At 41.8% G+C, this 22,537-nt stretch overlaps 1 protein-coding gene across 21 annotated transcripts in view; it reads left to right on the plus strand.

Moving 5' to 3' along the window:
- Positions 1-22,537, plus strand: part of DTNB (dystrobrevin beta) — a 256,123-nt gene that overhangs the window by 169,310 nt on the left and 64,276 nt on the right. For 18 of the 21 annotated variants that reach the window (XM_060309424.1, XM_060309423.1, XM_060309425.1 and 15 more), the window contains 3 exons: positions 257-334; positions 16,979-17,068; positions 21,105-21,192. In XM_060309424.1, coding sequence (XP_060165407.1) covers positions 257-334; positions 16,979-17,068; positions 21,105-21,192 — 256 coding nt within the window. The remainder of the gene's footprint in view (positions 1-256; positions 335-16,978; positions 17,069-21,104; positions 21,193-22,537) is intronic. The other 3 variants (XM_060309434.1, XM_060309435.1, XM_060309426.2) reach the window with 1 other exon arrangement.

The raw sequence follows: 22,537 nt of genomic DNA on the forward strand, positions 1-22,537 counted from the left end.
CCCTGTAGCCGTGCGGGTACAGTTCGTTGCTCCTGTCCGGGTAGCACATGGCTCTGGGGTCCTTTGGCTTTGTGCGAGAGGACCTTCTTGTTGAGTTTACTTAGGCTGAAAGTATCAATTTCTACCCCCACTCCCTATGGGTCCCACTGTGCTTATCAGGAATGATAGTTGGTCCTTTTCCCTCATCACTTTTTCATTTGTTTCCCCTAGTCTCACTGGTAATTATTCATATAATGTCAACGTCTTTTCTTTTCAGTCCTCCTCGCCCTCTGACGAATGTGAATGACACCATGGTGAGCCACATGTCCTCTGGGGCGCCCACTCCCACCAAGAGGTACGTGATGCTTGCGCGGCAGTTACCACTCACCGTTGGGTACTGGCCTCTGGCCTGGGAAGCAGAGCATTCCACAGGGCAGAAAGGACTGGCTTTCCTCCCCTCCTTTGACTGTCTTTTTATATTATTTTCGACTTTTTATCTTCCTTTTTTTCCCTACTAACTTATAAATATAGCAACTGAAGGAGGCTGCTTTGGAGTGGTGCCTGAGGTGGAAGCTCTCCATTTGTGACAAGCAGTGAACATAGTGTCAAAGCAGATTAGGCATGTTTGAGCTCTTTTTTTTAACATCAAACAATATTTTGATGAGCACGAATTTCAACAGTTTTGCATTAGAGTTCTTGAAGCGTCAAAGATCATTTCTGCTTCCTGATTGGACTCTGTATATTGAGCTAATTCCTTACATTCTAAATCATTCCACATAGAATTCATAAGCATTTAAGCTGAAAAGCCTGAGTCCCTCTCAGTTACACAGGGAGTTTCCTTAGGGTCCTTCAAGGAGCTAGAACCGTCTCCTCCTTTCTTCTCTTCATTTAGTTTACTCTTCTCCAGAATTCTCTTAGGCAGGACTTAAAAGATCTGTATGAGATGGTTTACTTTCTGTCTGATTTAAGCTGTTCTGTCACCAGAGCAATGCAGAAAGTCCCTCAAGGCACAACCAGTAAAGAATTCTTTCTAACGGTCATCACTCAAAAAAAACAAAAAAACAAAACGAAAAAGAATGAAGGCATTCCAACCCACTCCCCAAGTCCTTCCTGAAGAAAAGCACTTTGTACTGCAAACCTGAAGAAAACCATACGTACCCATTGCTTTGGATCAAGTTAGCTATAGAAATGTTATTTACTTAATAATACTTTGACTTAATATATATAATTACAATACTTAAGATCAACTATGTTTGTTCCATTGGGTAAAACTCCTAGGGCAATATTTCCTGAACTTGAGTGATGAGAAGAATCACCCGGGTCACTTGCTAAACATACACATGTCTGAGATCACATCAGACCCAGTGGATCCTGAGATCCTGGGAAGCTACACGTTTAAGAAGTATTCCAGGTGATTCTTACCATCAAGCAGATTTGGGCAATAGCCTTAGAAGTGAAGGAGTAAACTACAAGAATCCTCCGCCCTGGAATAGAGGATTTAGGGACTTAACAAATGAGAGTGACTTGATAATACAGTGTTATCCACATGGAGACTCGAGACCCTGACCAGGTGAGAGTACTTGTCCGCAGCCTTGTTGGGAGTACTTGTTGGGACACTACTAGCAGGACAGTAGCTGTGCCTCTTCTTTTGGGCAGAATTGAGTGGTATGAGCACCGTCTGTACTGAGCACAGACTTCTGAGCCAGACTGCATTTGAATCCTGGCTATCACCTGACCTTGAACAAGATTCTTATCTTTGTTGGTTTATCTGTAGAATGAGGAGAATAATAGTATCTATGTTGTGGGGTTTATGTGAGAATGTAACATACTGTTGTCATTATTTAGGAAGTAAACGGTAATGAGAGAACAGGTGGGGAAGAGAGAATAATTTATGGCTAATGCCCTCTCAAGGAAGAACAGAGGCTTATGAAAGAGTACAAAGCAATTAAACCTCTCCCACCTGCCTAGATTTTACAACCACCCTTGCTGGCCTTAACTTTTTATGTTGAACACCCATAGCATTCAGACCCAGACCTAGAATCTAAATATCAACTCAGGAATGTTTCTGTTTCAAAACTAGGAAGACAAGGTAGATTATTGAAAGAAGTCAGCTTGTAGGTTTTATGTTAGTTTTAGCAATGCCATGTATTAGGGTTTCACTTCACCTGAGTTCTCTTCATTTACTCCTTTTGTCACTGAGTCACCCGAGTCCCTGAGGGCCCTAAGTGCATGGTGATCAAGGGCACCATGCATTCAGTGACCACAGCTGGATGTAGCTCCTAGAGGCTGTTGGAGGGAGTGCATATTTCTGGATGATGTTTTACTGCTTGAGGAGACTGAAAGAAGGGACTTGGGAGCAGTAGTCATCACAACTCCTCTCTAGGAGGACTGCTAACCTTTAGGCTTGATGTTGCTGTATGAAGCCCCAGCTCAGTAGCCAGTGGCCAGCTGTAATGGTCAGTCACAAAATATCTACCATTTCTGAAAGTTGTTTCAGATAAGATAGTATAGCCTGGGTTAAGATTTTATTTTAAAGTCAGCATTTCAGCTAGCATCTCTTTCTAGGTAGGCCCAGTCAATGCTAGAGGTGGTTGTCACAGACTCTCCACGGGCTGACCAGCGGACCAAGCGTAGCCAAAGCCCTTAGGAGACCGAAACAAAGGCGGAGCTCTGTAACTTACCAAGAAGAGTAGTTGCTGGAGGAGAGGCTACATGGTGACGTGATGCCCCTGTCCTAACAATACTGTCCTTAGAATTTTTGGAGATTTCATTTACTTTCAGGATGAGATTATGATAGAACATATGGACATGAATTGCGTAATTCATAGACTTGGCTCTTCATAGCCCCAGTTTCTAAATGGTATAAATTTCAGGTAGTATCCTATTTACTTCCTCGAGGACTCATCAGTTTTTATTTTCTCCTCTGAATGTCGTCAGACCTTTGTCTCCAGAGTCTGATGAAAGCCAGGAACCCAGCACGTCATCCCAGTCATAGATCCTTCCTCTGCTGGGGCAGAGAATTCTCAAGGGGCACAAAGCTACTCTCCAGAAATAAGAGGTTTTCTTTAGAACTCAGCATAAGACATAAATCACTGAATCAGACAAGAACATGCACAGTAATAAAAATGCAGGAAAAAGTAAAGAGCTCCAGGTTCTAACTTTTTGATAAGCTGTGCATTTAAAACTAGTGATAACCCGGGACTTCCCTGGTGGCACAGTGCATAAGACTCCATGCTCCCAATGCAGGGGGCCCAGGTTCAATCCCTGGTCAGGGAACTAGATCCCACATGCATGCCACAACTAAGAGCTCACATGCTATAACTAAGGAGCCCATGTGCCACAACTAAGGAACCAGTGAGCTGCAACAAAGGAGCCCACCTGCCACAACTAAGAGCTGGCAAGCCGCAGCTAAGGAGCCCTGGAGCCGCAACTAAGGGAGCCCACCTGCCGCAACTAAGGAGCCCATGTGCTGCAGCTAAGGAGCCGGCAAGCTGCAACTAAGGAACCCTGGAGCCGCAACTAAAGAAGCCCACCTGCTGCAACTAAGGAGCCCACGTGCCACAGCTAAGGAGCCAGCAAGCTGCAACTAAGGAGCCCACCTGCCGCAACTAAGACCTGGTGCAATCAAATAAATAAATAAATAAATATTTTTTTAAAAAATAGTGATAACCCCATTGGTGAAAAACAATACTTGATTAGTCCAAATAAAAGATGATATCAAATGTAATGGTTACTTTGTACAGAAGAAAACCTTATAAATGGCAAAGATGCTGGCAATCATGTGAGAAACTGTAAATTATGTTCCTGAAATGTTCCACTCTAGGGATTTGCCCCCTGTAATATTTTTATTGACATTTCTACAGTAGAAAAGAAATTTCATCTTTGTCTTAGACTGAGTAGTTTCTGGAAATTTGCTTTCTGTTAAAGAATCAGAATAGTACACATAAAAACAAACAAACTTTCAACACTTTAAAACAGAGACTTAAAATGCCCCTCCACTATCCGACTTCCTCCAAGGCTTGCTTCTGTCCCTCTTCTTCCCCAGGGTTCAGAGTGTGATTATGTTATTATTCTCTGTACTATTGTACTATTTAAGTCGTACCTTATATTCAGACCAATATGAAAAATGATGCTAATGTTTTTAATGTCTTCTAAAGCTTTGGCTTTAATTATTTATACAGATAAAAATGTTTACAATTCTGTGGGCATTTCATATAAGGTTGGCAGCAACAAAAACCTCCAGTATGAAACTTTTGGCTTGGTACATTTGATTGGTATAGTAGTTTTAACTCTTTTAACTTCAGGTATTAAAATCTAACTTTTAAAAGTACAAACCCAGTTAAGCACAATGAAAAAGTTCCAAAGATTTGGTGTACAACCTTGTGCTTATACTTAAAAATACTCTAACATACACTTAAAAATTTGGTAAGAGAGTAGATTGTGTGTGTTCTTACCACAATAAAAAAAAAAAAAAAAGAAGAAAATAAAAGGCACAAACCCACAAGACAAAGGCAAAAGCAGAAGGGAAGGGCAGAAGTGTCCATAGATCACAAAGCAACTGAACTGCCACCAGGATGTCCACCTGTGGCTTCTCCATCTCTTGGCTTCTCTCAGTGTGCTGTCTTCATTCCCTTCTCCTACAGAACAGCCACCTCTCAAGATGCCAGTGGCTTCACTCACATCTACAGCCTTGTCACTCAAGAGGTTGTGCTTTTCCTCCCTAGGATTAGAAAACTCCAAGAAAGGATTCTTATTGTCCTGGATGGCATTACTGCCCATCCTTGTGTATGTGTGATAAGCCACACTCATTAGACCTGTATCATCAGAACAGGGGGAGGAGCATCTCCCCAAAAGAAGGTTCTACCGTCAAGAACAGGAGAGATCCTGGGAGAGAAAAATAACAGAATTTGTTGGCAGAGCACTGCTTTGCTACCAAGCACACAGATGTGTGCACAAGTGTGTACATGCACACACACATACCCCTTCCCATGCACGTTTCCACTTCCAGAGCTTTCCTCCTCGGACAATGCAGCAGTACGACTGCAGATGTATACTTGCCTTTCCCAGGAGTCTTATCCACCTCCTGCAGACAGCACTGGGTCCCCGATATCTAGGTCATGTCCATTTGTCGGGATCAGGTCTAGGTACAGCTTTTGTGATTCATTAACCCCTTCTACCATGGACCAAATTATAAGTTTTAAGAACTCACACATCTCTACAACTCATAGCTCTACAAAAGTAGAAATCTGAAAATAGGACAATTGCATTTTAGAGAAGGGAGGAAAAGGAAGTAACAGAAAACATGGCATATTAAGCCACATTTGCCTGTTTCCTCCTAAAACACCATGAAAGTGACAGTCGAGACATTTTCTTTAGTAGGAACCAACAACAGAGAAAAATGGACAAGGAGACAATAGCAACATTTTGGAAGCAGCAAAGCAGATGGATGAGTGGTAACTGATTTTCCACACTGGAGAGAATTAAAACCTAAGCCAACAGAGAAACCCAGAGGAAAGCCCACCCGGGAATTAGAAGGCTCTGAGGGAGGGATACAGAACAACAGCTGATAGTCTGTTTAAGAAGCACTTACAGTCTCAGTCTCAGATTGCATACATAACTGGGCCTCTACCGCTACCCAACCTGCCAGAGTTGAGATTTATGTTTGTGGTTTCTGGAATAATACAACCCCCATAAAAACCCTAGTTGTCTTAATTATCTCACCTTGGTGGGCTGAGGCAACTGGCTTCCAGACAACGCATCTCTTTTCCTTGCAATATCATATTAAAGACTTCAAGAAATCACTACTGCATCCTGTTATTCCTCTCAAAGTGCCTGGGACTCCAGCCAGAAGGGGCACAAGGTCTAAGTCCCAGGATCCCAGAGATTACAATTTAACCGGTGGCTTTGCTCTGTAGCCGTATAGCAAAGATTGATGTTATTCCCTCCCTGGGATGGAGAGTTTTGCTACCATCGACACCTCAACTTGACTTAGCTAGTTCCAATCAGTGTTATACCCCACTCCTAGTATTAGCTTCTATTTTGGTCAGAACTCTTGGCTGTTAAGTAACAGAAGCTCAGTGTGAATTGGCTTAGGGAAAACGAGAAGATTTTTTGTTTTTGTAACCAGACTGTGGGCAAAGCAGGGGATATGCGGCTGGGCCTCCCGGATGACAGAGCAAGGGGAACTCTAACTCATGTAGGTGTTTCCCCCCAACCCACCCCCTGCCCATGCTCCTTGCTCCTCTCTACTACACATCTGCTCCTTCTTCCCTAAGGTAACTACCTTTTCACGCAGCAGGGAACAAAGCCAATAGACCCATGTGTTCACATTTTGTAACCTCATTACCCTATGTGGATCCAATTTGAAAACTTTCAGTGAAAGTTCCTTTTGATCCGTCTTGGATCATGTTACCCACCCTGGGGTTTTCTGTTTAGTGGTCCTGCCTAGAATAACATGGTTGAATGGGTGGGGGTCAGTTCACAAAATAGCGGGGGGGGTCTGCTGCCCCCAGAGAAGGTAGAGTTGCTGAGGAGACATGTAGGTATAAGCTTCTTTTTCAGGTGGTTTCTGACAGAAAATTATATTACATCACACTTCCATTTGCATAGATTTGTTTCAGGAGACCTTTTTTCCTCTACCACCTCATTTTTATTTTTCTCAAGGGTTAAATAATTCTTTCTATTCTGTTCAGTTTATGAAGGTGATTGTGTTGGGACATAACACCGTCTTTGGGTGGTAACAGGTAAATATGAGAGCCACAGACCCTGAGTAAGCCACCAATTGTGAGGAATCTTAAGTAAAGGCAAGATTTTATTAGAGCTTTTTTACTTTAATACATACTTCACAAGAAGGAAAAGCAGTTTTTAAAGACCAGAAGATGCTACAATATAAGTACTGTTTCTGAGCTGTAGAAACATGACCAAGTTAAGAGGCGGGTTGTTAAAATGGCTTTTTGCCTGGGTGCCAAGGTAAAAGGTTTATCTTGTTATCTGCAGAAAACAGTGGAGTGACAGGAGCCACAGCACACTGCTCTTTCAGACAAAACAGCAGAGGTGTGGGGAAACTGAGAAAAGAGGCAAAATGAAATCGGTCAAGGCAGAAACTATTCATATGTGGACTCAGGCCACTGATTGTCTTTCTTTCTGTGAAATCAGAAGAATAGAGTTTGGTTGAAAAGCAAGAACTAATGAGGTTTTCAGCGTGGCCATGAAACAACTACCTTGTGTGAATTCTTCGTGAGAACCTCTCCAAGGCAACTCAGGAATTATTTTTTTCCTCCAATCTTTTTTTTTTTTTGGAAAGACAGAAAAGCAGAGTAATTGAAAATTAACACATAATCTTATGGAACTGCAGGGTCTCAGTGTTGGCAGATTTCCAAAGTTTGTCTGATGGCCTGGGCAGCCTGCCAATTTTCAACTGCTTCTGGGCTGGGATTAAATTCCATTTCCATTCAAGCATTTAAGGTAAACCCTTCAGCAGTTCTAACTCAGGTCAGTACGGACTAAAAGCTTATTTCCAATTCCATACTTCAAAACCTTAATTTGAATAGTTTCCTCCTCTCTTTGGACTGAGGCTTGAGGTCCTAAATGTGAGCGAGAATCACGTCTATTATGGACTGTCAGCAAAGCAGAGGGGAAGAAAGGACAGGCTTGCAGAGGAAGATGGTGAGTTGAGTGTTGTCATGCTTGGATTGAGATGCCTGAGGGATCCTGGGAGTGAAGACAGGCTCTGTAGATTTCGGATGCTGGGGTGCTCCTTCTGGCTTGAGTTAGGTACCTTTGGTTAAAACACAGGAGGAAGATTTTGGGAGGAAGATAGCAGAGTTATGTTGAGTTAGAGGTGCCTGTGGGACACCAGGGAACCAGACCACAGCATGAGTTCTTGTCATCCAGATACTTCCTTCCAGCTACCTTGGTTTCATGCTAGCAAAGGGCAGACCAGTCCTGAGATCCAACAAATGACCAGTAGAACTTACACACACAAACACAGCCTCTCTCTCTCCCCCTCTCCCTCTCCCTCTCCCTCTCCCTCTCCCTCTCCCTCTCCCTCTCCCTCTCCCTCTCCCTCTCCCTCTCCCTCTCCCTCTCCCTCTCCCTCTCCCCCTCCCTCCCTCCCTCTCTCTCTCTCTCTCTCAGCTGACTTGCAGTGCGCTGCTTTCTAATGATGGGATGCTCCATGAACTTGCGCACATGATGGAAATTCCTATAGCAATGCTCAGATTCCTGTGCTGATCTGGCTGAGACGTACATGTTTTTTTTATTCCTTTTAACATCAAACCATTAAAATATTTCAACTTCTTTTAATAAGCAGACATTTAAAACAATCAGTGCTGTAGTAAAAGGTCTTACCTTTTCCTGGATCTTATTAGGAAACCTCCAGTGTACTCCCCACCAATCCAGTCTTGTCTTTGCAACCAAAGGGATTTTTCTGAAATGCAGGTCTGAGTATGTGTATATACTCAGATAGGTCTGAGTATCTCTCCTGGATAAAAATCTCCAGTGGCTCTTCCTTTCTGCAGTGCTGTCCAAGAGCATGGATATGTTTTGTGCTCACTGGTATGGTAGCCATTAGCCATATGTGGGTATTGAACACTTGAAATGTGACTGGGGCAACACAGTGAATTTTTAGTTTTAATTTGAATTAATTTGAATTTAAACAGCCACATGTGGCTAGTGGCAGTGCAGTTCTGCAGGATAAAGCCCACATTCTTCATTTCTGAGCTGACCCTTGCTAGCCTCTCCAGCCGTACCTATTCCACTCTTTCTACTTGGCATCTACACTCAGAATTACTTAATCACTCACAGTTCCCCAAGCGGGTTTCTACATATGCTGCTTCCGCCTTGGTGCTTCCCATCCTTTTTCCTGTTACTCCCCTCTCCTTGTCATCTAATTCTGCCTTCTTAACTTAGCTTCAACCCCTCCAGGAAGCCTTCCCTAAATCCTAAAACTAGATTAAGTGTTCATCTTCTCTGATCTGTAACACCTTGTACATATCCCACTGTTGTAATTACCTGTTTGTTCCACGCCTTTCTAGACTCTTAGCTCCCTGAGGGCAAGGACTCACCAGGCTTTATCCAGGAACCTATTCCTTTGCTCCAGATCTTGCTGCTTGCCTCTTATTAGCACTTCTTCTGCTAGGAAAGGGATTTTCTTCTTCAGTTATTTCAAGCACGTAGCATCTTATAATATTGCCTGCTTGTTTCATTGAGGGCTGAGAAATAAAGGACATGAGTTATCCTGGAGTAGCAGGTTCTAATGCAGTGGCACCTGGCTCACTCCAGCTGTCCCCTCTTGGTTAGCTGTAACTTCCCTCTTTAACACTGAGAAGGCTGACTCCATCAGTCACCATCTGTTTACTTATTCGGTCAGTTCTAGTAGCGTGTGTGGCAGTTTCAGAATCGTTGATTTATTTTTTACGCAGATTATTGGGGTATTAGTCATATATTATACAGCTCATCCATTTAAAGTGTACCATTTAGTGGTTTTTAGTGTATCCACAGGGTTGTGCAGCCATTACCACAACCGATTTTAGAACATCTTCATCACCCCTCCAAATTGATTTGTTGCTAAAAAATCTCCACAGTGTGGAGGCTCAGCTGTAGAGGACAAGAGTGGAAGAAGAGAGACCAGTTAAGAGGCTCTTGGAGTAGACCAAGCGGCACTGGGTGAGAAATTCCAGATGAGAAATTATGGCAGCAGTGGAGGTGGTGAGAGTGGCCGGTTTGGGGATCTGTTTTGTATATTTATTTACTTGTTTGTTTATTTTTGACTGCGTTGGGTCTTCGTTGTTGCGGGCAGGCTTTCTCTAATTGCGGCGAGCAGGGGCTACTATTCATTGCAGTACGTGGGCTTCTCATTGCGGTGGCTTCTCTTGTTGCGGAGCACAGGCTCTAGGCACACGGGCTTCAGTGCTTGTGGCACGCAGGCTCTAGAGCACAGACTTAGTAGTTGTGGCGCACGGGCTTAGTTGCTCCGCAGCATGTGAGATCTTCCTGGACCAGGGCTTGAACCCGTGTCCCCTGCATTGGCAGGCGGATTCTCAACCACTGCGCCACCAGGGAAGTCCCTGGGGAGCTATTTTGAAAGTAGGGCCAGCAGGACTTGTTAAGAGATTAGATGTGGAGCATGAGGAAAAGAGAGAAATTAAGATGACGACTCAGCTTTTGGCTTGATGACTGGGTAAATGGGGATGCTTTTTATTTAAACTGGCCAGTCTGGGGGAGTGGCAGGTGAGGAAGTAGGGTGAGGAGAATCAAGAGTTCTATTTTGAACATGTTGGGTTTGAGATAGATGCCTGTTAGGCATGCAAGGGGAGATGTTGAACAGGCATCAAATACATGATTCTAGAGCTCCAGGGAGAGGTCAGGGCTGGAATATAAAGTTGTGAGGATTACAGCAATACCTTTTATGGAAGATTGTTCTGAGAACAAACAAAAGAAGACCTATAAAATTACCTGATGGGTCACAGGTACTTTGTTGGTAATGATGACTATGTTATCTTATTTAATCCTCCCAACACTCTCTGAAGTAAATTTCATGAGGCAGATTTTATATTATTATTATTTTACAGATGAGAGGACTAAGACATAGAGAGGTTAATGTTCAAACTCACACAGCTAATAAGTATCAGAGTTTGGATTAAACCCAAGACTGCCTGACTCCGAAGCCTGTGCTCTCAGTTGCTACGCTCTGCTGCCTCCTACTTAGTAAATAATTCCGCTACCAGGGCTGCACACTGCCTCTCGCATGCTTGTACTGCCTCTGACCTTGTCCCACCGCTGCTTACCCTTCATTCCGACCTCCCCCACCTCAGATCCCTTCCCCTTGCTGCCTGTCCCCACAGGTGTGCTCTTAACCTTGGCCAAATGCGCCCTCTCTTGCTACCACTGGAGATTATCACCTAGGCTCCAAAGCCCCCATCATCTTGGAGAGCAGTTCTCACGCTGCAGTGTGCACCTGGAGCACTGGCAGCTCGATTCAAATGCAGATTCCCAGGCCTCGTTCCCAGATAATTTGATTCAGTAAAAGCTTGAGAGTTCTGAAGGAAGAAATCTGGGGAAACGCACTTTTAGAAATGCTGCCTTTGGGACTTCCCTGGTGGCGCAGTGGTTGAGAATCCGCCTGCCAATGCAGGGGGCACGGGTTCGAGCCCTGGTCCGGGAAGATCCCACATACCATGGAGCAACTAAGCCCGTGCACCACGACTACTGAGCCTGCGCTCTAGAGCCCGTGAGCCACAACTCCTGAGCCCGTGAGCCACAACTACTGAAGCCCACGCACCTAGAGCCCGTGCTCTGCAACAAGAGAAGCCACCGCAATGAGAAGCCCGCACACAGCAACGAAGACCCAACACAGCCAACAATAAAATAATAATAAATAAATTTATTTAAAAAAAAAAAAGAAATGCTGCCTTTGACCCTACCAGTCCCATCAGGACCCTCTGGCCGCAACTATGCTCATTTTTACCATTGGTTTAGAGTTGGGGGATGCCTTGTGAGGGAAAGAACGCTCTTTAGGGTACCCGGGGAGAAACGTGTTCATTTCATTGTCACTCCTCTCTCTAAGTCTGGTTCATTCTACTCATCCTTGCTTTTGCTGATCTCCCTAATTGGGTAAAATCCTACTATTATGTCTTCTCATAGGAAAACAGTGTCCTTCTCATTGTAACCCTCATTACATTTGCAATTTTACTTATTTTTGTGATCATCTCTTTTCTGCTTGACTGTTAGCATCAAGAAAGCAGCAGCCATGTCTGGGTTTTGCTTGCTGTGGTGTCCTCATCTCCTGGCACAGTACTGATGCCTAGTAGGTACTCCAAACATTGACTCAAACGTCCAATTTCCATCAGAAGTGCTATTCAAACTGTTGTATACTCAGGCATGAAAATCACCTACTTTTATGGATTGAATTAATGTTTAACAGCTTAGAAATAGAACAATTATTATTTTTATTATTTTATGGGGTTCCAAACTATTCCAAACTATTGACTCTGCTTTAGAAAAACAGATTTCTAAAGCAAAATCTGTTTGTAAGTTGGGGGTTGTATATGTGTTGCATGTACACATTGCAACACATTTTATGCATATATGCATAATCAAAAAAGGAAAGAGTTTAAATTCAAAAAGTAAATCTGGGAAAACAGGTACGGTTTTGAATGTGAGTAGAATGATATAACATCCATGCCCCAAACAAAATTGTCAGAAAATTCATGGACATGTAAATTCCTTATTTACCATAGGCAGCTATTGTTAATGCTTCTCATTTTGGCTTCCATCCCTAATTATCTGGCAAACAACAGTAGTTCTGAATAGCAGTCTTCATATAACACTAAAATGGAGTTTAATGGACTGTTGCCTCCGTAGTAAATGTTTCCAGTTTCTCTTCTCCCATTTCCTTTGGAACACACCCTGGTCAGATTTTCACTGCCCATTACTCTACCAAAACCACTCCTGTCAAGGAGACCAGTGACTTCCACATGCTAAATCCAGTGGTGAATTCTCAGGACTTATCTGGCTTGACCTATCAGTGGCATTTGATGTAGATGATCACTCCCTTCTATGTGAAACACTTTCTGCACTTGCCTCCAGATACTGTGTTCTGGTTTTCCTCCTATTCCTTCTTGGCCTCCTTTGCTGGTTTTTCCATACCTCTTTGACCTGTAAGTGTTAGCATACCAGAAGGGCCACTTCTCTTTTCTGTCTGTGTTCACTCACTGTAGGTGATCTCATCCATACTCGTGGCTTTCAGTAACATCTGCATACAGGTAACTCCCAAACTTATTTTTCTGGCCCAGACTTTTCCCTGAGCTTTTCCCTTTTTCCCTCGCATATCTTCCTCCTAATCAGTATCTTCTTTGGATATTTAATACATATTTCATAATTAGCATGTTTTAAACTGAGTTCTGTATCTTCTGCCACCAAATGTACTTCTTCCATAATCTTCCCCATCTCAGTGAATGGCAATCCCATTCTCCTAGTTGCTTGGTCAGAACCCTTGATTCTTCCCCCATCTAAACTGTCAGATTATTAGATCAGATCTATCCAAAATCACTGTCAAAACCTATCCAAGATCTTTCTATTTATTATCACTTCTGCTGCTACTCCTATTTCCTAGCAACTCTTGTCTTTCATCTGGAATGTCCAGTAGGCTTCAAATTGCCTGCTTCTTCCCTTGCCCTCTGGCACTTCATTGTTCCTAGAGCAGATGATCCTATTAAAATATATCATACCTCACTTCTGCTCAAAACCTTCCAGTAACTTCTAATACCACAGTAAAAGCTAAAGCCTCTGTAATGGTGTGCAGGGTGATAGAGCCTACTTCTCAATCTATCTGCCATAAAGACGCAGTTTTGTTTTGTTTCAATTTCTAGTTTGAAGTGGATTGATACTTTACAAAAGTATGATAAAAATAAGGTACTACAGCGAGAACTTCCACCCTGATCATGGTGAACTAACTGGTAACAGAGTAGCTCTCCCGCTATAAACTACTAGAAAACTGGTCTGAATATAAGAAACAACTGTTTTCAGGAATTAGTAAGTAGCATGGGACTGATTCCTGAGGGAAGGGAAACAAATGAGAGAGCCCTATGATTGCCCAGGTTTTATGCTAGAACACATTTGCCAAACTATAGTGCGGAATACAAGCAGAGCAAGGCAGTCTTGCTGAGAGTAAGAAGGTAGAGATTGGAGTTTCGGGAGGCCGGAATTTGCTGAGCAAAACACCAGAGAGGAGGAATTGTGCAGAGAAAGAGCTCAATAAATCTGAAGACAGATCTCTTGAGTCTTTGGCTGAAAACTAAGCTGTATTTGCGTAGAATGAGATTTCACAAGACCAGCAAAGAACAACTACCTGGGAAAGAACAACTCCTGGAGTTTTGAAAGTGCAACAACTACCTGAGCTCACATAGTTGTTTGAGTTCCAACCAACCAGAGTAGAGAGATATCATTGAACACTTGAGGCATTCAGTAAAGACCCCAGGAAGACCACATCTTAGGAGCAGGGTGAAATTGGCCCTAAATAAAGGTTACTCGAGTTCTGCGCTAATGAAGCTTAAACCCAGGCCTCACAAGGATCAAGCTGTTCACAAGGAAATTAAATGACTGCTGGATTCTTTCAAGGAAGACAACAAAATCCAGATGTTCAGCAACATAATACTCAGGATTGCACCATCCAGTGAAAAATTAGAAGACATAAGAAGAAGCAGGAAAGTATGACCGTAACCAGGAGAGAATTAGTCAATATAAACAGAGCCAGAAATAACAGACGTGATACAACTGGCAGACATGGACTTTAAAGCAGCCATGATAAGTATCAAAAATATAAAAGAAAATATCAACATAATGTGGAGAATATGTGAGAAATAAAAAAGAACCAAGTTTAAATGTTACTGGAACTTTCTGCACATATAGTCTACTTCCATCAAAACTTTTAAAATAAAAAGAGAACTTATAGAGTTGAAAAGGATTATACCTGAAATGAAAAATTCAATGGATAGACTTAACAGTAGATTAGAAATTGCAGAATAAAAGTTCACTGAACTTAAAGACATAGCAATACAAACTATCCAAAATGAAGCACAGAGAGAAAAATGGCTGAAAAACGAACAGAGCCTCAGTGACCTTTGGGACAATGTCAAACAGTCTAACAGAGGGGGAAGAGAAGAATTATTCAAGGAAATAATTTTTTCCAAATTTCCAAATAAATTTTTACATCTTTGATGAAAACTATAAACCCACAGATACAAGATGCTCAACAAACTATAAGTACGCAGGATAAACACAGAGAAAAACACACCAAGACACATCACAATCAAATCGCAAAAAAAAATCACAATGATAAAGAGAAAATACTAAAAGCCGCTAGAGAAAAAAAGACATGTTACATACAGGGGAACAAGGATAAAGTTTTCCAATGAGTTCTCAATAAAAATAATGCAAGCTAGAAAATGGAATGACATCTGAAAGTGGTGAGAGAACTTAGTTTTATTCTCTCTAAAATATAAAAATTTCCTAGCTTTATCCACTGAAAAGACCTAGAAGCAGTGACACCCCAAGAACCATAAGCACTCTAGTACCCTGCCTGTGGCCTCTGAGCGCTCTTTCTCAGTAAAGGGAACCTGGGATCCTGGGAAGAATGGTTGATTCCAAGTGCGGAGCAGCATATACAAGATGAGATTGGGGCATCTTATTGTACAAACAAGGAAGCTAATAAGCTTTAATGGATATGTCAGAAGAACACCAGAGCCTGCTTCCAGGGGTTCCCACTGGCCACAGTTAGGACAGTTTGAACACCAAAAAGATGATTGCAATGGATTGAAACACATCAGATACATAAAAATCTATGAGTTCATAATTATACAAAAAAAAAAAAAAAACCTCCTAAGGCACTAACTTGTTTTTCTGTTGTTGTTGTTAAATAATAAGAAATATCAACCATTTGGTTTTACCTTTCCTGAATGAGAGTATTTCACAATAAACAATAGAAGAAATTAATAAATGAGCAACAGATGATAAAATCGGAAAGTCAACATTTTGCAACCCCTCATGAAATAATGTATTTAGGCAAGAACTATTAGTAAATGCTAAAATTATTAGGTGAAAAGTTGATGGAGGATTTTGTAATGGAGAGATGTGAATCTCTCCATTACAAATGGAGAACATCTGAATCCACTGATCAGTATTTACATTCCATTCCGTTATGTGCCTCCTGTTTGATTTATAAGTACATCATATTACATATGATGGATTCTAGCCCCTTCTCAATAACAAAACAAAAGCAAAAACTTCAGTCAACATCTAGATCTGACCCCACAGGGACTAGAGAAACAAATTAAATGACGCCTTCAAAATGTAGGATATGCTACAAGGTAACCTGTTTTATTCACACGTAGATGACATGGAAGAAACAGGGAAAAGGAAGAACTGTTATAGATTAAAAACAGAAACATATAATCAAACACAGACATAAAAGAAACATATCAACCAAGTGCAAAGTGCAGACCTTGTTTGGATCTTGACTTAAACTGTAAAAGGGTATTTTTTTTAAGATTTGCGGAAATTTTCAGATGGACTAAGATATTAAAGAATTTTTGTGATTTTTTTTTTTTTAGGTGTGATAATGGTGTTCAGGTTGTATAAATTCCTTCTGTATCTGATAGATGTACAGGCTCAAGTATTCCCAGGTGAAATAATAAATTGTCTGGGATTACTCTAGCCACCTCCTCCTGCACAAAATGTTGGGAGAAGGAAGAATAAATTAAACAAGTTGACAACGTTCATTTTTGTTGAACTTTGCTGATGGGTACATGAACGGTAGTCATTAGATTACTCTTTCTATTTTTGCACATATTTTAATACTTCTGTAGTAGAAAGTTAAAAAAAAAAAGATCATGTGCTTAAGGACCTTCCATATATCTATAAGAGAGAGCCTCACTCAGATTCTATGCAACATTGTCTTACAATTAAATACGATCCTAACAAGTTTGGTTTAAGTACCAGTTTTATGGGAGAAAATAGAATGATGCTAAAGGCAGTGTCCTTATAGAAATAAAAAGGCTTAACTGGTATTATGAGGTAACACTGAAAACTCTTACATGTCGACAAAAGCTATGGAAGCATTAAGGGGCCACTTAGTGATTAAATGGAACCACTCTCCCTCAGTTTTCCTGCCAGAAGGCATTTCCTAAAAAGTGCATCCATTGCAGAGCCCAGAACTGGTGGGCCAGGTGCTTTGGTGGCTCCTCCCTGGCTTCTCCCTCTCAAGGGCTGTAGTGTCAGTCCGCCAAAGCTCTCTTCTAAGGGATTGGTTTTGTTTAAAGGATTTGTGTGATGTATTCCCTATGGTCTAGCACCACATTCCATTATGCATTGTGGTTTTTTATTGTTTTCCTTATCTTGATTTTCTTTTCTGTTTTTCTTTGACGTTTGCCCATTTTAATCCATGTTCATTTCTTGCTTGTGTCTGTGTCACGCTTGCTGTCTTTGCCTCCGTTGTTCCTAGGTTACAGTATAGCCAGGATATACCCAGTCACCTGGCCGATGAGCATGCGCTGATAGCCTCCTTTGTGGCCCGTCTGCAGCACTGTGCACGGTCAGTGGTAGAGCAGCAGCAGGCGGGTGGCCAAGGGCTGATCAAAGGGAGGGAGAGCTCTGTAACCTGGGGTTGCCAGCTGGAAGAAGCTCTGCATGTGGGGTTTTTCTTGAGAAGCTACCAGCTATGTTTGGCGGAGTTTAAATAATTGCTAAAGCACTGGCTTCTAAAAGGGAAGGAGCCTTGCCAAACCTAGGCACTTACCTAAAGATATAGTCAGAAATTCTTTAGAGTGGAGTTCCCTTCCTTTAGGTTACACTTAAAGAGTGTATAAACCTCAGAGAAATGTGCGGTCCCAAAGATGTGTATTCACAGAGGTATTTGATGCAAACTCTTCCTGTTCATTCTTGCCTAAAGAATGAAATGTTTCTGTCGACATTCAAAGTTTAGGATTGGTCAACACACTTTGTCTTATCTGGGGGCTTTGACACCATCACCTTGTTACATCTTTACATGTTGCATCTTCATCTGTTCCCCAAAACCTATCATTGTTGATTATTTAAACCAGTGATTTTCAACAGTGGTATTGGGTTATTGTCACCTGAGAGACTTTTACCAAACTATGTATACCTCTGTGTATTATAATAATTATATGTATTATAATAGACCCAAATACCTCTTTCCCTGGAAACTACTGTTAATATGGGAATATGACTGATCCCTCAGTGGATTATGGTGGAAAAACATTTGATAACCACTATAACCACTAACTATAGCAAAGTTAACCCTTTAAAAGAGTTAATACCAAACAAAGTGCCATTACATTCAGGCCCAAAGCCACCTGCCCAGTCCATGCCCACACCTGCCACCATTCTGCAAGGAGAATGGCAGGTAAAGTTTAAATAATCCCCTTTACATAGCAGCAGAGTCTCTGTGCCAAACAACCTGAGATTCTTATTCTTAGAGAGAAAACTATAATTTTTATAAACTTAAACACATGAGAGAGGCTGGAACCTTAAATTTTGATCTTAGTTTTGCCCTTAACATGCCATGGCTTCATGGGAAGCTCTTATTCTCCATGATAACCGAAAAATAAATTAATAATCAACTTTAAAATATATATCCTTGGGGCTTCCCTGATGGTGCAGTGGTTAAGAATCCACCTGCCAGTGCAGGGGACACAGGTTTGAGCCCTTGTCTGGGAAGATCCCACATGCCACGGAGCAACTAAGCCCGTGCGCCACAACTACTGAGCCTGTGCTCTAGAGCCCGCGAGCCACAACTACTGAAGCCCGTGCGCCTAGAGCCCGTGCTCTTCAAGAAGAGAAGCCACCGCAGTGAGAAGCCCACACACCGCAACGAAGAGTAGCCCCCGCTCGCCGCAACTAGAGAAACCCCGCGTGCAGCAACGAAGACCCAATACAGCCAAAAATAAATAAATTAAATTAATTAATTAAAAAAAATAATATATATCCTTGAAAAGGACTGTTTTAAGTATTATACTTCATAGCATTTCACATAGTTTTCCCAGTATGACCAAGTGGCGTTACTACTTTTAGGCGTTTACCTATCTCTAAAGCCTTAGACTGTTGGCTTCTCCTACCTCCCAACTATGTTTAATAGGCTTATTCTGTAGGAGGGATGCCTGATAATTGTGCGTTGTATCACAGAGTGTCTCCTCATCCAGCAGATGATTTCTGAGCACTCTATCCCAGCCCCTTGGTCTCTAGGAAGAGAGTTTTCTTAACGCTGTCAGGACAGCTTATTTATTATCAGTAAGGGCAATTGTCCAAGTTATTAAAAATTTCCATGGTGAATATAGCAGCAGAATGTTAAACAGACACTACTAGCTGATAGCCCAGGAAGATTTATGCTAAGTTTAACTGAGATCCTCAAGTCTTACGGCTTAGGGATTAGGCTCCCTGAGCAAGAATTGGTGGCCAGGAGCCTTGGAAGAGCGTGAGGATTGGGTGAGTACTGCATCTCTTCTTGATTTATAGTCTAAGGAGCTGAGCTTCGTGCTCCCTCAAAGAAGTCAGAAATTTCCTGGCTAACTAATTCTGAGAATGAAAATCAGCTCAGGCAAAAGAATAAGGAACCTTTCTAATTTCCCTCATAGTTTTCATTGACCATAAAACCTCTCATCAACATAAAGTTCTAGTTTCTGGCTTGAAAGCATAGCCAGTTAAAGCAATCATGTCATCCACACTCGGGTATGAATGACAGATAAAATTAACCTTCCTAGGGACATGGAATGTGGTGGAGAAGCAGGAGCTCTTCTGCACAGAGAAACCTATTGTGTCCCTTGCCAGAAAACAGAGGTCAGCCACTTTAAGTCCCACTTCTTAAGCTGCCGTTTCCTCCATAGTAGTTATCCACTTGTGTTGTTAAATGTTCATTTTGTTGTTATTTACAAGATAAAGATAGTCCTTTTATTTCAGACAAGCATCTTTAAGGCACAAGTATTATAGTTCAGCCCTGACCTTGGGGTCTTGACCCTAAAGTATTAAAGTCAACTGATGGTAGCATGTTCTTATTACAAGATCATCTTTTGAGAAAATGGTTATATATGCTAGAGACTGACATTTGCACACCTAAAATTATATAGTGTTGAGAAGTGTCATTGCCAGAAAGCAGTGACAGTGGCAGCACATTTTTAAAAAATCCATCCTAGGGCTTTCCTGGTGGCGCAGTGGTTGAGATTCCGCCTGCCAATGCGGGGGACACGGGTTCGTGCCCTGGTCCGGGAAAATCCCACATGCCGCGGAGCGGCTGGGCCTGTGAGCCATGGCTGCTGAGCCTGTGCGTCCGGAGCCTGTGCTCCGCAACGAGAGAGGCCACAACAGTGAGAGGCCCGCGTACCGCAAAAAAAAAAAAAAAAAAAAAAATCCATCCTAGAGGAAAGACCAAGTTAAGCTTAAGAGTTAGCCACAGAGATAGAAATATAGGATGCTTAAAAAAAAAAAAAAATCTAGGAAAAACACAGTTGATTTCATGCATGAAAAGTCCAGACAGGTTTCTATTGATTAAACTCCATCCTTCCCAGATTCCCCTCAGTAATTATAACAAGATTTGATGACTATTGAACTCATGTCTTTAATTTTTTTCACATTTCATATTTTGTCATACTGTTAAATTCCAGTCAGGGGTTTGTGGAACTCCAAGAACCTAGAGCCAAAGTAGAAGCAAGCCACGACAGCCATCTCTCATCACTTAGTCATCATTATTACTGTTGCCTTAAAACATCTGTCAGACTTAAACAAAGAAGAATTACATAGCCACAGTCCTGATTAATCTAGGAGTGCCCTGATATAAATAAACAGCAGTTGACATCACATGCTAAATTAAAGATGTCAGTCATCAACAGCAAGAAGTTCCATGTGAGCAGCACATATACACAGAGCTAGCCTCCTGCTCAAGAACCTTCTTTTATTCAGGTGCGGCACTTTCTGACATCCCACCGTACTGGATCTCTAAATTTTTAGAATGCTGGAACTCTTGTTAAGAGTAATGAACTAAATTAATTCACTCTAAAATGGGGCTCCAGTTGTAGAACAAGCATGGTAAAAGAAGAGAAAGAGGCACTGAAGGGGAACGTTTGACGGCATCTTCCCCAACTTTACCATATTGTAAGCCTGCCTTAGCTTAGGTTCCTCAGTTTTGCTCAGCCAGTGTTAAGGGTACTTTTCCTCAGCCCTCTGTTTTTCAAGATGCTTTAGTTTTCTTTCGGGCTTTTTGAATTCAAGACCTATATCTAAAAGTCATGAGGTTTTCTTAAAACAGTTGATGGGAAATCACTCCCTCAAGCTTTATAGATGCCCTGTCTTTTCTCAGCCCTTGCATTCAAAAAGAAGTGTCCCCTCTGAAGGTGTGAGAGCAACAGTGATATACTGCCGAAGAGAAATGTTATGCGTGGCCTCGTCATTTCTCTAAATCCTCTTTGTCTCAGAAGACCATTAGTATCTATGATTCAGGTCTCCATTTCTTTTGTTACCATTCTTTTTCACAAGTGTTTCTCCCATCTGTTCTTTCTGAGAGAGAAGCAAGAGTAGGGGATGTTTAATAGATACCTGTTGAATTTTTATCTCCTTGGCAGTGTCCTGGACAGTCCTAGCCGACTGGATGAGGAACACCGGCTTATAGCTCGCTATGCTGCCCGGCTGGCTGCAGAGGCAGGAAACATGGTGAGTAAATAGAGGATTCCAGTAGAGTAGCAGAAATTTGCATTACTTTATTTATTTATTTTAATAGATTTATTTATTTATTTATTGGCTGCGTTGGGTCTTCATTGCTGCGTGCAGGCCTTCTCAAGTTGTGGCGAGCAGGGGCTACTCTTCATTGCAGTGCATGGGCTTCTCATTGCAATGGCTTCTCTTGTTGTGGAGCACAGGCTCTAGGCGTGCAGGCTTCAGTAGTTGTGGCACGTGGGCTCAGTTGAAAAACTAAAAATAAAACTACCATGCGATCCAGCAATTCCACTCCTGGGTGTATATCTGGAAAAAATGAAAACACTAATTCGAAAAGGTACATGCACTCCAGTGTTCATAGCAGCACTATTTACAATAAGCAAGCCATGGAAGCAACCCGAGTACCCATCAACAGATGATAGGATTAAGAAGATGTGAGAGATGTGCATGCACACACACACACACACACACACACACACACACACACAGGAATATTACTCAGCCATACAAAAGAATGAAATATTGCCATTTGCGGGACTTCCCTGGTAGCGCAGTGGTTAAGAATCCGCCTGCCAATGCAGGGGACACAGGTTTGATCCATGGTCCAGGAAGATTCCACATGCCATGGAGCAACTAAGCCCACGCATCACGACCACTGAGCCCATGTGCCACAACTACTGAAGCCCGTGCACCTAGAGCCTGTGCTCCGCAACAAGAGAAGCCTCCGCAATGAGAAGCCTGCACACCACAACAAAGAGTAGCCCTTGCTCGCCACAACTAGAGAAAGGAAAGCCCACACGCAACAACAAAGACCCCATGCAGCCATAAATAAATAAGTAAATAAATAAATAAATAAATATATATTGCCATTTGCAGCAACATGGATGGACCTGGTGAATATTATGCTTAGTGAAATAGGTCAGACAGAGAAAGACAAATTCTATACAATATCACTTATATGTGGAATCTAAAAAATGATACAAATCAATGTATATACAAAAACAGAAACAGTCTCACAGACATAGAAAACAAACTTGTGGTTACCAAAGGGGAGAAGGAGGCAGGGAGGGACATATTAGGGATATGGGATTAACAGATACAAACTACTATACATAAAATAGATAAGCAACAAAGCTTTACTATATAGCACAAGGAATTATACCTATTATCTCGTAATAACCTGTAATGGAATATAATCTGCAAAAACCCTGAATCACTGTACTGTATACGTGAAACTAACACAATATTATAAATCAACTATACTTCAGTTTAAAGAGAAAAGAAGGAAGAAAAAATGCAAATTACCAATATCAGGAATGAAATAAGGGACATACTACAGATC

Source organism: Globicephala melas, chromosome 12, assembly GCF_963455315.2.
Source record: "Globicephala melas chromosome 12, mGloMel1.2, whole genome shotgun sequence".
NCBI lineage: Eukaryota > Metazoa > Chordata > Mammalia > Artiodactyla > Delphinidae > Globicephala > Globicephala melas.